At 36.4% G+C, this 16,849-nt stretch overlaps 1 protein-coding gene and 1 long non-coding RNA gene across 3 annotated transcripts in view; one reads left to right on the top strand and one right to left on the bottom strand.

Annotated features, from left to right (window-relative positions):
• The window catches only part of LOC106936245 (sodium- and chloride-dependent GABA transporter 2-like), a 17,708-nt gene extending 12,480 nt beyond the window's left edge, over window positions 1-5,228 (bottom strand). The window contains exons 1-2 of one of the 2 annotated variants that reach the window (XM_015017107.1): window positions 5,158-5,228; window positions 4,897-5,075 (exon numbers count right to left, since the gene is read on the bottom strand). In XM_015017107.1, the coding sequence (XP_014872593.1) occupies window positions 4,897-5,071 (175 nt within the window). In that variant the 5' untranslated portion in view covers window positions 5,072-5,075; window positions 5,158-5,228. The remainder of the gene's footprint in view (window positions 1-4,896; window positions 5,076-5,157) is intronic. The other variant, XM_015017108.1, reaches the window with a different exon arrangement.
• The window catches only part of LOC106936246 (uncharacterized), a 23,489-nt gene extending 6,660 nt beyond the window's left edge, over window positions 1-16,829 (top strand). The window contains exons 2-3 of the long non-coding RNA XR_001422086.1: window positions 13,130-13,135; window positions 15,412-16,829. This is a non-coding gene — a long non-coding RNA (uncharacterized LOC106936246). The remainder of the gene's footprint in view (window positions 1-13,129; window positions 13,136-15,411) is intronic.
• Window positions 16,830-16,849: the final 20 nt, after the last annotated feature.

Here is a 16,849-nt window from a genome sequence, read left to right as displayed (position 1 = left end):
CAACTCAGCATTCTTGAATGTATAGCAGTTAAATAATTAGCTAACTTTTATAACACTGTATGGAGTTATTTGTACTCTGTATGTTAAGTACACAGTTATAGTCAATTACATTTTTTGATGCAGTTTAGGAGTAAAATTGCATCCCACATAGTTATAATTATTAAACTAACAACAAAACCCTGATGAAGCCAATGATTAATTTTTAATACTCTGCAACAATAACAATCTTGTCATCTGTGAATAGACAAAATAATGCGTCAGGAAAATTCTGTGCCACATAGTTAATCAAAATTATTAAAATGCTTTATCTCAAAAAGATAAGGCATACCTGGAAAACCCTGCTTGAGTATGAAAACAGAAACTGAAATTCAGCCAATAAGTAAGTCTGACAAGCTACTGAAGGCATGTGCAAAAGGAAAAACCAGCGGGTCAAATTATTTTGACTATTTTTCAGAAGTATCTCACGGTAATTTTTGGCATCGAAGATTTCTAAAATTCTTTTTGTCACTAAACCTTTAAGACCATGAAGAAAATGAGAATACATCTTAATTTTTTTTCTTTTTTTGTTAAAAGTACTATTCAAAATCTAAATATGAGATAAAATGTAACTGAATGTTGATGGTTACATGTTGGGGTGGGGCACGCTATGCTAAGCATAATACAAAACAGCTTATGTTTTTTGGAGAAAAGTGTTTATTGGCCTCGCCTCATTTCACCTCGTTTACATTGTAATATTCAGATTAAAAACAGAAATGTTTTTCACCTCTCCGCATGTGGCCAGGGCAGAGATCCACACACGCCTACAATCCTTATCCAACAGCACTACTTGCAAAATGAATGTAAGGGCGTGTTTCTTCTAGCTGGTGTAATAAAATCCACATCACATGCGAAAAACTACGCTACAGCCTCTACAGACTAGAGCACTCTTGGTTTAGTCCCAAGGCGATTTTTTTATTGTGCCATAACATGACTCACTGAAATAAACCATGACAAACAGAAATGTAAAACATTGGCCTATGCATTTTATTTCCAACAAGCGTAGGTTTTTTTTTTTTTATTATTAATCTATAGAAACAAAGTAATTGCTTTCAGATAACATCTTTATCTTTAAAAATAATATATACATTTTCTTTCTATGGTACGTGGAGATAAAGCTGCAATATACTTTAACTTTGCGTGTTAAAATTCTTTACCTCAGGCTGGGCTCCACTGCCTGACCTGCAGGTCTAATTTTGAAGTGAGTCAAACGTGGTGGGGGCAGCGGCTGACTCTGCAAACACAAAGTCTTCTGGTCTAAACCTTAGGAGTCCGGAGGCAAAATCTCACCCTGACAGACCAGGCTTTGCTCTCGCTGCAACCGTGGAACGGATTGCAGGAGGCAGCTGTGTGCAATATTGTCCGGCAAATATACTGCCTCACAATTCACAAGAAATGTATATTGTGTCCAAAAGTAAACATAATTTGAAAGGTTCCTTAAAAAAAAAAAAAAAACAATGTTTGTATGCCAACACTTCTCTATTCAGTATATTGGCTCCTTACTCCAAGCAGCTGTTTTGAACAGTTTACTTAGAGCTTCACATATTTCTAATTTTAATGAACTAATTTGGTCAGCTCTGGGTGGACATTCTTTAAGTTATAGTAAAAAAAAAAAAAAAAAAAAAGAGAATAAAAAATCTTCCGTATGAATCCAATAGGAACTAAATAACAAACATGAAGAGATTGTAAATCAAATAGAAAGATTTTTAAGATACTAATGCAGACTGGTGAAAACTGAGGAGATAATGTAAAAAATAATTGATTTTTAGACCTCCACCACTGGCTTTGACACTAATGCATTGTTTTGTGAACTGTAAATACTCTATACAGACAAGTGAATGGACAAACGCCATAAATAAATAAATGACCATTTGAAACTCTTTCAACTCAACACCGACACAAAGCACTCTGGACTTAACGGCGAGACCAAATCAATAAGTTATAACTCTGTCTCCACAGATTGTTTTCTGATAATTAGCAAGTAAAAACTCTAAATTGGGGTCCAAATCAATTTGTGCTTCATGTCCAATAGAGTCTTGGTTCAACTCAGGTTATTCCATCTAACAGATGAAGTAATGCACAAATGTAATGCAGAATTGTGAGGAGGTGAGTGGGCATCCCTTCTTGCTGCCCCTCTGAAGATAAAAGCTTAAAGACGTTGGATTATTTGTCCTAATATATGCTGTCGGGGAGCTGTATAATATTTCCAAGACCACATTTTTGAGAATGTTGGCAGAATTGATCTGTGCTAGATCCAGAATATTCCAGAATTCTCTGCTGGAAAACCATCTGGACCTGGAGTCGTTTAATTGGACATTCTTTTTCAGATGATTCCACTGCAGTGGGTCTGATAACAAATGATGAGTAGTGTTCATTGAACAACCTGGAGTTCAAGGCCAGTAAGACCAAGGAGGTCATAGTGAACTGCAGGAGGACCAGTAGAACAGCATACACACCTTTTACCTTTCAAGACAAAGTGGTGGAGTGCATGGAAAACAGCAAATTCCTGGACATCCACATTACTTTGGTCCCAGTTTTGTACTGTTCTAATCTAGTGTTATGTATTTGAGCTTCCTGGAGTTCAATTGATGTCAGCGGTGAGTCCAGCGCCACTGCTTGACTACCTGAAAATTTAGAAGGCGTCACTATATCCAGAAATCGATCAGTTTCATTACACCAATGTGGCTACTGCACAAGCATGTAGGCACAGTGTTATCATCAGGGAATTTTCCATCGATACTGTTTTGTTCCTGATTGGATGAGCGAATTTCAAGTGCACAATGTCAGGATTCATCAGGATTAAACGTTGAATGGTTCTTCAGTCGGCATGAGATATCATTTTCACACATGAGTTGGCCAACACAGAGACCCCATCTTAGTCAGCAACACTGAGTATCTTTGGAGTGCACCCAAGAAGACTTATATTAGTGTTCTCACTCTGGAAATGTGGTTACGTGACACTGCACGAGCAGATAGAAATGATTATCTTCATGCCATTCAATAAGGCATCAAAGGCTGTGGTTGCATTTGATTGGAGTGGGTGTTTAAGCAGATGGGTGAAAATTACGTGTGTACACAGAGTGTCCTGTGTGATCGACAGTTTGCAGTTAGTGCTGCATAACGCAGGCTGATCTTAAGCAGTTCAAATAGCTTAGGAGGGCTAGATAATGAATTCCAATAACTTTTAAACATTTAAACACTCGAACAAGCTGCTTTGAGCTTTAAAAAAAACTCCCAAATTCCACTAAGATTACCAACATTTACTTTTTTCACAATCTCAAGTTGCAACTTTGGATATTATTATTGCTCTACATGCTCTCTGCAGAAACCTGAGATCCCATTACCAGGGGAGGTATGCAACACATTGATATAAGTAGCTAAACTTGGATGTTTGGAGCAGCAATTAGACCAACAGAAAAGTCTGTCTCTCTGGAAGCGGAGACCCGTTGAAAATACAATCCTGTTTTGGTCACAGTCTTTGAATGCATACTGTTTTGTCTAGTTTGCAGAATGAAAACATCAAGAGTGACTTTCAGCCTCACCACAATTTAATTCAGCTTCTTTATATTGCGGCAAATTACAGCAAATATCTCTCAGGGCATTTTTTAAAAAGATAAAGCCAATTCAGTCCAATAAGGCATTTTACAAGTTAACTATTTACATTACAAATAATTTACTCTACAAACAGACAATTATGCTGATATTAAAACTAATTTATTACCTCTTGAACTGTTAACTTTATGACAGATGTCGGGTTTACCTAGAGATGTTGGGTTAGATATGCAGCATGTCAGTTGCAATCCTTACACGAGAGGTAATTGTTTGATGAGCTTTAAATTTATTCAAACAAAATTAAAAGGAAATGATGAGTGTTTTCATCTTCCAAAAGAAACTCACTTGTGTACCGATTGAAATACTACACACGCTGACTCTGGTTTAGAGGTCATGGCCTCACATAAAACCACATTAAACCAAATTACCAAATTAAAATCCACTCATATTTGCTTATATCTTGTGTGAGTAAAAAAGGGATCAGCAATAGTCTAATTTAAATGCCCAAATTACATATATTCTATGCAAGTCAAATTCTTTCATCAAAATATTGGTAAGACTTTTAATGCAAAATTGAAATTCTTAATTGATTTTAAAGTTTTAAAGAAATGTATTAAAAGTTTCATTATTTACTGAATAATGCAAAGTTGATCATTTTTTATGAAACTTTTAGTGCACCTTTGCATTAAAGGTGTCGTTATTTGCCGTATGACACTTCATGACGACAAATATAAACATTTATGAAGACTCCTTCATATTCATGATGGGTGTTATGTCATGTTCATGACAGTCTCATTCCAGTCTGCACACCCCTTCAAATAAAGTGCTACCAAAATATTATTGACAACTTAATTATGTTATCAACTTGATTCACGAAGTGAAATAAATTTTACATAATTACACAAAAGCTAATGTTTCAAAGGCTTCATTTATGTGAATTATGATGATATTTTTGCTTATAGGTATGAAAACAAGCTAGCTTAGTGAAAAGTTAAATTCTTGCTTTTAAAAAGGATTCATTTAATCTAATACAAGCTTATCAGAACTCATATTCTAATTTTGTGAAGATGACTTTATAAAATTTTCCTGTTAAATGATTACCTACCGAGTTTAAAATGTGTCTTAAAAGTCTTTTATGACTTACCTGTCAAGTGAAAAGTATGTTAAAAAGTATGATGACAGGTCAGTCTGTTAAAACTTTCCTGTCAAATCCTGTAAATTTGTTTGTGAGCAACTTTTTTAAAGTTATTTTTTGCATGACTATCCAGCTAAGTTCCACTCACCAAGAAGACTAGTAAAAATACTCACCCCCACCGTTTTTGTAGCAAAGATATGGAAATCTCCACACATTACCAAGTCCAATAATAGCACCGGCCACACTCAAGATGAACTCTTTTTTGGTCTCCCACTTGCCGCGCTCCTCAGCAGCCTGTGAGGCTTTCTTTCCCGGGAAATGGCCCAGTTTGCAAGGAGTGTCTGCCATCCTGCTGAGAGAGAAATGATCTTTTGGGGAGGACTGGTGTGGGTCTTTGGATTGCCTTGCTGTGGGAGCTGGTGTTATGGGCTTACCTAAATGGTTACCTAATGTAAAGGTTGTGTTATGCATGAGCCACAAGATGGTGCTGCAGCAGTGTCCCAAAACAGAAACGTGAGTCTGACATGTGAGAAGTGCGATTATATGACTTTGACAGGAGTATTTTCACACCTGATGAATGACAAGTAATTACAATAACACACAGTTTTACCCTAGGCATCGTCTCCATTCACACAGATAAGCTTGTCAGATTTAAGTAACAATGTATAAATATGCGCTGCGTCTGAGGGGGAAAACAAAGCCTTGCAGAAGTATTCCTAACACTTAGATTTTTCACAGTTTGTCATGATGCAAAAACAAACTTCAAAGGATTTTGATTGATTATAATGTTTTTTTATTATTATTATCATTCAGGTGAAAGTGACTCATTGTAAATTTTTGAAAATGCCTGCTTTGCGACTCTAAATATTTTTGGGGTGCGCCTCTAGCAACTTTATTTATCCAGAGACAGAAACATTTGGCCAATTTTTTTTATAACATCTCACAGTCAGTCAGATTGCATTGAGAGCATGTTTGAACATATAATTTGAAGTCCTCCCACAGACCCTCAATTATATTTAATTCCAGACTTTGACTAGACCTGTGCAAGAAATTAGCAGACCTTGTCCTAAACGGTTTTCTACAGGGCTGGCTGAAAGTTCAGGGATGCTTTCCTGCTGTAGAGTGAACAGTGTTTTTTTTTTTTGTTTTTGTTTTTTTTCTGATCTGCTGTACAGTGTTTTTATAAACAGGCAATTTTCACATCTGGGTATTTTTGTGGGATAGAACTACATCTGATTATTGTTATTCACCTGGCAGATGAGGAACTTTGCTGATGTTCATCAGAACAAGTCAGTGTAATGAACTGACATTGTATGTCAGGAGACATAAATCAAAAGAAATAAAAAAAATGTTTTGTTTTTTTACTTGCACCTCTCAGGATAGAGTTGTCGCAGTATGTAATGTCTTAATCAGTTTCAGGGCTTTCAGTCATTCATTCCTCTTCAGGGTTACTTCTGTTCAGCTCAGGATTTCAAAGTCACAGCAGGGAGGGACCTCAGGATCGTTGCCTGAGTGCACAATAATCTACTATGCCACTGCTACAGCTTGTTGGCTGGTAATTTGGGTTTTTCAGCATTCCCACAAGAGCCTTTTATCCCTTCCAGCCAAATGTCTGAATATTAACCAGTGATGGACTTAAAAATCATTTAATCTATATACTTAGCAATGTTCAACAAAACTGGAGTGAAAGTTTGGGAGGCAATCTCTATTTTATTTATTTTTTTTATTAAATGAACAAAGCATTTGCAAATTCATAGACTTTGTGTTACGTTATCATAGCTTGTAACTCACAATCCTGGAGTGTTTGGATTTTGGTTTTCCTTTGTATTTATTTGGTGACCTATTTATATTGCGTAAGTTTTGTCATATTCCTTTCAGTTCTCTGTTGTTATTATTATTGCAGAGAAGCACAGTGATGTAACTTGGCCATCATTGCTCATTGTGCTTCATGATAATGATAAAGATCCAAAAATGTGGTGAAATTAATACAAATTGTTTAACAAGTTAATCAACATTGTTCGGTGACAGTCAAGAGAAGACTAAAAGCTTTCAAATACAAAAAATAGTTTTTGTTTTTGTTTTGTTTTGTTTTTTTGTTTTGTTTTTTTACAGCCAAGAAGCCAATCACACTGGTGATTGTGTTAATTATTTGCTAACATAGGATTTTTTCCCCCCATTGAATTAATGTTGTTAAGTTTAAGGAATTATCTTTCTAAACGTAAAAATAAAGAGGAGGTGGCAGGGAAGACAGTGAGACAAAATGCTACTACAGCTACAAATGATGAAGGTGTTTAATGGTTTTTACACCAAGGTGCTAACAGCAGCTAAACCTGCTGTACAGTAAATTTTGTGGTCAAGAAATTGCTGATTGGGTCCCAAGCAGAGCAACAGAAAATGCCTTAAGTGTTTTTAATCAGTTGTTTGTATGTAATGTGAATCATCAGTCTGCTAAGCTGCATGTGATTAACAGTGAGAACAAATCTCTGTGCACACAAATTTCAAAATGTCAGCGGTCTCACCACAGGGGATTGCTGCTGGCTTTCTGAACGGTCCCCGGATGAGATGGGGGGGGGGATACTTGTTATCCTAACATTAATATTTCAGGAATGTGAAGCTGGAGATCCAGGAGAATATCTAGAATCTAGAAACTGGACAAAGAAAGTCTTGAACTCCTGTGATTCAAAGCAGAGGCTTTGTGCCAGGAAGAGATTGTACTTGTTGATCCATTCTATTTGTTCCTGATGTGCTGACTTAATGCGAAACTTTCTAACCTTGACATTTATCTCTGCAGTTCTTAAACAGATTATTCTAAGAATTGTCTGTTATCTTTATCCTTGTTCTGGCAGAATAACTTGTAATAACTTTGATAACTTAATTATTCATTCTTCCTGCATATTTACTAAAATATCATTTCAGCTGGTTCATATTTTTATTTATCTATCCCAGCATCCTCATGGCTTGTTTTTGCCACATTAGGCTACTCAAGCAAACTGAAGATTATGGATTAAACAAAAAGACAATGAGAACAGTGACAATAAAAAGAAAACAATAGTAAAACAAGTATTATTTTTAGACTATAATTCCTTGTAAAACAAAAACTTATCTTCTCCTTTATAGCTTGTAAAATAACAGCAACTTTTGCTGCCTGATAGTTTATTTGCTGGGCCTCGAGCCGAAATTTTTTAAGGACAGACGTGTTTTACACCCTGTAGATATGGAAACCCACATTTTATGATAATATACATTGTTTCATTTTTTATTTGGTTCAGATGGTACATTTTGAGCAGGCAGCCAAAGGACTCAGATAACGATTACTGCTTTGTAAGCCTCTAAACTCACAATAATTAAACTGAGAGCATCAAGGTACTGGTATTTCATACAGAATGTTTCTCTGTGTGACATCATGGGAAATAAACGTAAAAAAAATCAAGATGACAGGAAGAAAAGTGTAGGTCCCCACATACAGTTTCCAGATATCTGTATGTGCTATTCATCTGTTTAAACAAGTATATGTAAGCATACGCAGCATGAACTTGTCCAGTCTTGTTACTGGCCAGGAGGCAGAAAGGCTCCCTCTTGAAGATAAAAGTACTTTGGTGTAAAATGTTTCAATCATGCAATAAAAGTCCTTGTGAAGAAGCTGACTGAACTGACTGGGAGTCCTGTACGGAAATGGACAGGAGAGAAAGAAGTCATAACTCCAAAATGAAAACAGCCTTTTAAATTTGCAGAGACTTGCTACGGTCTGACGAAACAAAATGGCTTCTTACGATGTGCAGTAAGTTTTACATAAGAGAAACGTTTCTGCAGGTTTTAAGACAGAAGGTGATAAATTGCTGAAATATTTTTTGGCTTCAAAACTTCTTTACCCTTCAGCATTATAGTTGCTTCATCTCTGAGCTGCCTAATAATTGGTAACTGATCACAACTGGCAGCCACATATGTTGTGATATTAAACTGCACTCTGCATGTTTGAAAGATAATGTGGTATGCTTTGAAATATGAGCTACTGGCTTTTAACACAACAGTGTTTCTCGATTGACTTGGAAGACTTTTGGCTTCAGAATTAAAATTCTCATAACTTTTAGTTGAACTTCCACAACATTTTGTCATCTGTGCACATCACAGTAACAGGTTCTCACTCCTCCCAACAAGTTGCAGATCCTTCTGGACATGCGTCATCTGCCCCCCATGCAAGTTCACACTATTATCATTTGCTCATATTGTAAAGACCAGTCCAAATAAACTTACAAATTATGGGAAATAATAATTAATCAGCAAGCCAATAGTTCCTGTAAGACAACAACACTGTGGATCAGGGTTTTTATTTCGATGGAGTTATTTCCTCCACCCTAAATAACTCCATCGTTTCAGGCACATTGCCCTAACTTGTGTCCCTCTTCTCAGGGCTGAAGTTTGGCTAAACACACATGAAGTCAGAATTAATTGTTTTGTTTTGTTTGTTTGTTTGTTTTTTGGCTCCTGCTTCCCTAAGATGCTGACATGCGCTAGTATTTTATTAAAAAAAACAACAACAAAAAACAGTTTACAACACAAGTGTGAGAATACTGAACAATAATTCAACACTAAATCTGCATTGCACTGCTGTCATCTTGTCATGCACTCTGCATACAGTGGGACAAAAGCATATCATTTATTACATTTACACTACAGTGAAGAGTCACTGGACTTAAATGTTACAGTCTTTCTCTGCCTGAAGGTGAAAAATGCAGCATGTAACCGGAATCCGCCTACCGGCTATGGACGCAGTGTGATGACATCACAGCAGAGGGTGGATTCACCGCTTGAGGAAATACTCTCCTTGCTTCATATTGTCAGGGACGATATCGGCTGTGATGACGATTTGTGACCAAACAGACGAGAACATCCCGATGTCCAATGATGATTTACAACACTTTATGTTCCAGTTTAGTTCCAATATGTACCGCAATGTCGTTTACAGCTGACAACACATTCACCCAAAGAATGTGGCAGATGTTTGTTATAAATAGGTTGGTAAATTAAAAAGACCATTTATATGTAGATGCTTTTGGTGCAAAAATGTTTGTGCATTGTACCTGTGATCTTTAAGTCATAGAGAAAATCCAATAGCCACACCTGAAACATGAAATACATAGTGATATCTTAATAAATTGTTTTGAATGACAGCTGCAATTACTGTGATTACTGCCTCCAATTTGCACAAGTGCTTTTGGAGGAGCACTGTGAACTGACTCTTCTTTCAGACTGCGGCACTTTTAGAGCAGATTTTTTTGTCTCTGCATATCTTGCAGAAACCAGAATGTTTGAGACTACTGTACATAAAATTTAACACCAGTAGTAATTTGGTTTTATTGGAAGGTAGGTGGAGGGAGAGAAACTACCAAACATGTCATCTCACATCATAAATCAAGCAATAATTGAGAGCTTTATATTTGAGTTGTTTCATGCGCCCTGACTGTTTTGAGCAAGAAACAGGCTTAGGCTGGGGTTAGAGTTAGGGTTTTAAACTAGGTTTTACAGTTTGTACTGTTTTGAGAAATGCACTATCTGCACTCTTGTGCATATATTGTGCTATAAATGCACAAAACAGTGATAGCGATTCTAGGGTCATGGAATTTGGCTGGGATGCTCAATACTGTATTTAATGCTGCAGTATCTAACTTTTATTAAAAAATATGCTTTTCACATTTTTATTAAAACTGTCAGTCATATTGTGACATAATCTGTGAAAAGATCAGGCTCCTCCACCTCCACCCAGTACTACTATTGACAAACAAATAAAAACTAGGCCAGGAGGATCATTGTAGAGTTGTCATTCAACTTCATATATATGCTGCTAATGGCGGAGAAACGACTTACAGTTCCAGGAAAATCATTTATCCACCATCATCTGTGGCCATGCTAACTAGTGTTATGAAAATAAATTTAGAATATGCTAGTTTTAAAACTTAACATGTCTTGATTGAAATAGCCTAATTATAGTTTTCAGATTAATAACTTATTCTGCCCTATTCATCTTTATGTTACCTGTAGTTACAGCAGGTTGTCTGCTAAGATCTTTTTGAAAGTGCCTTTTGTCTGTCTGGGAAACAATCAGGAGAAGTTCCAGCTTTTCACACTCATCTGTGAAAAGCCATAAAACAGCAGGAGTCCAGGCCAGTACAGGAGAGTCCACTCTGTTTAGACAAAGGGGACAAATGGCTTTTGATCTTGGAAACAAATTGCAGGGAGTTTCTAACTTTAGAGAGGATAAGAGACAGCTCCAGGTTGGATGAGCAAAGATACGCCTTATTTGAATAAATTAAAAGACAAGAATATGCCTTTACTATAAAAATTTGTGCATGTGAGGAACAAACTAGATTTGCTCTTGCAATTCTCCAAAGACGTCTTTGCAGGTCTTTGCTTTTCTTTCTTTCCTTCTTCTTTTCCATTTGTCTCAGGTAAATGAATGTATGTCTCTGTTGTTCTGCAGTTTCTGTTGTAATTTCATACGTTGTCTTCTATTGGATTAAACTCTGTAATTCTGTGACGTCAACTCTCATTGTTGTTTTCTGTGTGGCTACACACGGTCCGCCGGGAAAACCTGGGATCTGTAAGAAGAAGATTTTTCCTAAATATATTATAACCTAAAATCTAGCTTGAGCATTTATGACGAGAAGATGCTGTAGCGTACCACAGAGCAAGAGCTGCAGCGGGAGGTGGGAAGAGCAACGTGCACACAAGGATGATTGACAGCGCTAAGCCTGATTTTTTTTATGGAGGAAGGAAGTCAGGAGGTTGCAGGAGTCCCACAGGCTTTGATGGGCTTGTAGGAGCACGAAGTGACTCACAAGTACCAACAAGCTAAAAAAACGTGGTTCAGACAGCTGAGGTTTGGTAAGACTTTCCACAGAGCAAGAGCTCAACAAGATTTTTGGCAAGCCAGGATAAACCTTCGGACGTAGACAGAGTGCTCATAAAATTCAATCCTGGTTCTAAAACACCAGACCATATATCCTTGCAGTAATATTGAAAGGTTCTTGAGGACTTACCGAAACAACAGTCATGAACTTGGAAAAAGCCTGAATTGTCTCTTGTGGGGGTTTTTAAGGATTGTGATGTACCTGCTTACTCAGCCTCTGGTCCTTGCACTATACGTACTCGTTGCAGTTTTTAGGTTTATGTTCTCTGTCTGCCTTTTGACGCGTTTCTGTGCTTAACCATCACCTTCCCGGAGGCGGCTGTTAGCCAAGACATTGCTGCCAATTACTCAGTGTTCTCTACTGAAGATCCGATCACCTGAGTCACTCTAATTTTAACTGGCCATTAAACGAGCTGCTGCAGAGACAAACGACATGTAATCTGTATTTTTTGACCCTGGATTCTGGCTACTGGAACAGTCTGCACCTACTTTTTTCCCCCCTGAAACAAAACCAGTAAGAGAGCTACTGCTGATATTAACGTCTTCGTTTTCATAGGAAGCCCTTTGAAAAATATGAATGTTTCTCCCTGTTGTCATCACATGCTTACCCAACATTTTCAATCTAAAAAGCCTTTTAGCTACTAAATTATTGAATAAATAGACGTATGAGCTCAACAATAAAGATGTTGGTTTTAATCTGTTATTTAGGTTATTTAAGTGCCATGATACACATTCAGGTTTCGTGTGTTTCAGAAACCACTGATCATTCATTCAACTTCTTTGAAAAAATGCTTCTGTAGATACGTGGGCTGTGGACGCTGACAGAGGATTTGGAAGACCAATTTGTGCCCAAGTTTTACCCTCCTTCTTAAGATTTTGCTAATTATGTTCTTTCCTCATTATGCCGTCTATTTTATGAAACACACCAGCAAAAACAGCAAAAATATTTCACAGCATGATGCCTCCACAATCGGGATGGTGTTCTCAGGCTTGCAAATTTCTCTTCTAATGGTGCTCATGATAATCAAAAACATCCATTTTAATTTCATCAGACCACAGCGCACCTCCTATAATTTAGCTCTTTCCAGTGGATTTGCAAAGTGTAATCTGGCTTTTTATGCTGCTTTTGGAGTATTAGTTCATTTGTCTCTAAATGTTTGTTTTTTTTAGCCCATGTTGGATCAGGACTTGTCAGCCACATTTATTTGGACATTTGACTTGTTTTCTTTCCTGAGTGCTATGATAAGAGGCCGTTTTCATAATGCTTTACAAGCATGTAATTGTTTGATGGGTTGAACATGGTAGTGATTTATTGTAGACGTTGTCTTAGTACTTGTTACATTTAATTGTAGAAATCAAACAAAGTTTAAATAAATGACTTTGACTGTATTATATTGCTAAGAAATAAAACTGAAATTGGTCAAACTTGCTTAGACTTAAGAGAAATGCAGTAATTGAAATAAGATAAAGCAGTTAAAAAAAAAACAACAAAAAGTCAAAAGTTAAAAGTGAAATCAGTAAAAGAAATCCAAAAACGAATGACAACAATTCTCTTTATTTTTTAATAATTTTGATTTACTTTTAAATGTATTCATTCATTTACGTACATTTTTGGGATCGCATTAAAAAAATTTGTAACAGCATTAAAAAAAAGATTGCTAATAATTACCAAGTCCTTGGCCATTAGGAACATTGACTCATGAAATTAGTGTATTTTTGTTTATCAAAATATCTTTCACATAAATCTTAAAAGCACTACGGCACTGTGCTTAAACCGTTTACACATAAAACTTCAAAGTTGCCTCTTATGCAGGTTTCAGACCAGATCTGATCTGTAAGTTGTTGTTGTTGCTCGTAATAATTTTCTAAATACACAAAGCTTAAAAAAATGCCTTAAGAATAACAAAAAACAATCACATTTATATCTTCAAAGTTGCATCTCCATCTCAGCTGCACAACTTCCCTTGTATTCGCTAACCCCAGGCGTAAGACCGCTGTCCGGGTTCAAAGGGTAACGCTCGGGTTGCTTTGTGTCGCCGTTCATCTTTTCCGGACGGCAAAGCTTCTGGAGTTTCTGTGGGAGCAGAATCAACCGAGTTCATTCGCCAAACAAATCATCCCTCCACTAAACAAACAAGCAGTGCTCGATGGATGGTTCCTGCTGCTCGGACTTCTTCCTCTGACCTTCCAGTGACCTTTTTGTAGTGTTTAGTAGAAAATGTCTCAACAGCAATCAAAAGATTTTCTCCAGATATTGTGCTCCCCCTTTGGGATGGGTTTTAATAACTTTGAGATCTCTTCAGTTATCAGTGGTAGATGAGGACTTAGAGTCCAAGTTATGGTCTTTTGTCTAAGTCTTGGACAAAAGACCATGACTCACGATTAATGGCACAATACTATATCTATGTTGTCTTAGATTTAGCTAATTGTTGGACCCACAGTTTGAACTTCAGTATGTCACTTTTAAAGGCTGTTTCTGAAAACAAAACAAAAAAACCTATAATACAGTGACTGTTTATTGGCAAAAAAATTTAATTTCAAAATTTTTAACAAGTCAAAAATACAATTTGGTGTTTATCTTGGTTAATGTTGGGGGATGAAGAAATCCAAAAGTTGCTCAATGGCTGCTCTCATGGTTACTTTTACTGCAATATTTTAAAAAGTAATAAAATATCATTGACTAAAACATTCACAAGGAAATTATGATTATTTTCAAAATCTCAGATGCCACATTTATATGAACATTGCTCCTGATGAAGAGTATATTTCAGTTTGGTCAATAGGACACAACTTGGTCATCTGGCGCAACATTTCACAAGGTTAGTGCGTACGGAGAGAAATATATGTCATAATTTATCCTTGATCAATTCCTTCAGATCATCTAAACCTCAGTATAAGAGATGCATTTACTTTCCTCAGCTCAACCTTTGGGTTTTAACAAGATTCGGGTCCTGGTACTGATAGTCATGGAAGAAAGTGGATTTTGTATCTGGTAAGCCGGTCTTTGTGGATTTTTACCAAATGTATAAAATCCTTATCTATCTGAAAGAACAATTTCCTTCAGTTTTCATGCAGAATTCACCAGATTTATATTTAAAATGTTCTGGTACTGCAATGGGTTCTTCATGCCATGTACTCTTTGGAAGAGAAACAGGCCCACAGCCTCTCATATCCTTTACCGTACTCAACAGTATCCATAAGTTACTTTTTAAAAAATAATTACAGTGCTCAGTAACATTTAATCAGTAATCCACAATATCTAATTTCTTTTATCCACTGTCTACTAGGCCAGATGAAGACCCATGTTTTATCTTGCCTTGCACAGTGAGCAGGTGGTAAGGAGGTAAAAACAATAAAATAAAAAAATCTACCTGTTGCACCCAGTAGAGGCTCTCAGTGAGCCAACTGGAAGTTTCAGAGGAATGTCAGGGTATGGCTTCTCTCATGCAGCAGCGTTATTATATGGATGGGCGGTTAAAAACTCAAACATTGCCGTTAGCTAAATTAAAATGACTAAACATCTTAGGAAATATTCTAAAATTATTGGGTTTTTATGTTAAGTTTTAATAATCTTCACGTTGGGATTCTCTTCAGAGAGAACAGAAAAGAGATTTGGGTAAGAAAGTGATGAACTTTGCTCTGTTTTTTTCCCGAGCTAAATGTAGCTGTTTGGGTAACTATAGTTAAATTCCCACTGTGTGGTAAAAAAAAAAAAAAAAAAAGAGAGAATAGCTAAATTATTCCCTATTACACAACACAATGTTTGGAATAAAAATGTGTAGAGCTGTCATGTGTTCTGCTTTATTTGTTCTCCTATATCAATGTGACTCAGATTAATCTCAACTATGCCAATAGCTGGATGATAATATGGTGTGGTGGGATTTATGTATTTGTTTTTCATGAAAACATTGGCAGACTTGCGTGAGGTGTTGTTGACAAAGCGTGTGTGTGTTTATTTGCATGTAAAGCAGAGAAATGTGATCAGATCATTAAGAGTGAATTTTAATACCAGGTGCGAATGGTCAGCCTGCACCCTGCCTACTTTTACCTGAATCTGCCAAGATGCAAGTTAGCACCAGGTGTGAACAGGGTCCGACTCTGAGCCTTTTGGGGTCAAACACTCCTGGAGTGTTTCGAAACAAACAATGACTGTGTGGGAAAGAGCGTCACAGTCACCGTTAAATACAGAACAGGATGTATGATGCTGTGGGTCCATTTACTCTTTTCAAATAGCCTGAGAACCTTTTAAGAATGCATGTAATCGTGAACTTGAAAGTTTTCAATTAAATATTGGGTGGAAAATTGAAGATGGATTGTCTCTGTGACTTTTAGCAGGATAATGATCCCAAATGTGAGGATAGAATAGCACAGTAAAACACATTAACACAGGGAAATTCTGCAAAGAGGATCAGTCAACGATCGCCCCTTTTGTTTGTCATAGGAGAAGACTAAATTATCTACAAAATCAATTAGTGCAATACTGGAAATTAAGACTTTTTTCTTCAGAGAAAGATTGTGCTAATTGAAAAAAGATTAATTTGTTTGTCCTTTACACAAATCTGAGGTAAATGGGGAGGGTGTCATAAAGAAGAAAGTGAACCACTGAAAAATACAGTAATCATTTACATTTGAGTGATTAATCCTGGATTTATCTTTTCCAAAGCACACGTCAACCACTTTTCAAATAGTTTGAAATGTAAAAAAAAGTAAAAGTTAAACCCACATATGAGTTATCTCATATTTTATACGCCAAGATCATATACATTTCTGAAGATTTTTTTTTTATTGTCTAATATTAATATTAGTTATTAGCTGCTTTTCTGAGGCTGTTCAGCCTTTCTGAAGAACATATAAACAAAACCAATATTTAGGCAATCAAACATCCAAATATTTGAAGATGCTCTGAAGCTTTAACCTGCCCCTTCACAACTGACTGAAATACAAACTAGGAATGAGTCTAAAAGTAGGAGATAATAATATGACTTTTGTAACCTTGGATACAGTATGCAGCACCCACATGAACCTTGACATTAAAGTTATTTGCCTAACAATCTAAGCAGTGGTATTGATGTTGTGACTGAGCACACTAGCAGAGCCTGCAGGAAAAGCTTGGTCACTAATCTAAAAAAAAAAACAAACAAAAAAAAAACTAATTCTTATCACCTTTTACATTCAGTTATTGGAAAAATAACTATTAAAGAAGGCAAATTAATGCATTTAAA

The sequence above is a fragment of the Poecilia latipinna genome, unplaced genomic scaffold (genome assembly GCF_001443285.1).
Source record: "Poecilia latipinna isolate Pla-1442-1.1 unplaced genomic scaffold, P_latipinna-1.0 Scaffold2104, whole genome shotgun sequence".
Taxonomy (NCBI): Eukaryota; Metazoa; Chordata; class Actinopteri; order Cyprinodontiformes; family Poeciliidae; genus Poecilia; species Poecilia latipinna.
The sequence above is the reverse complement of the archived record's forward strand: the minus strand, read 5'-3'. Positions and strand labels throughout refer to the sequence as shown.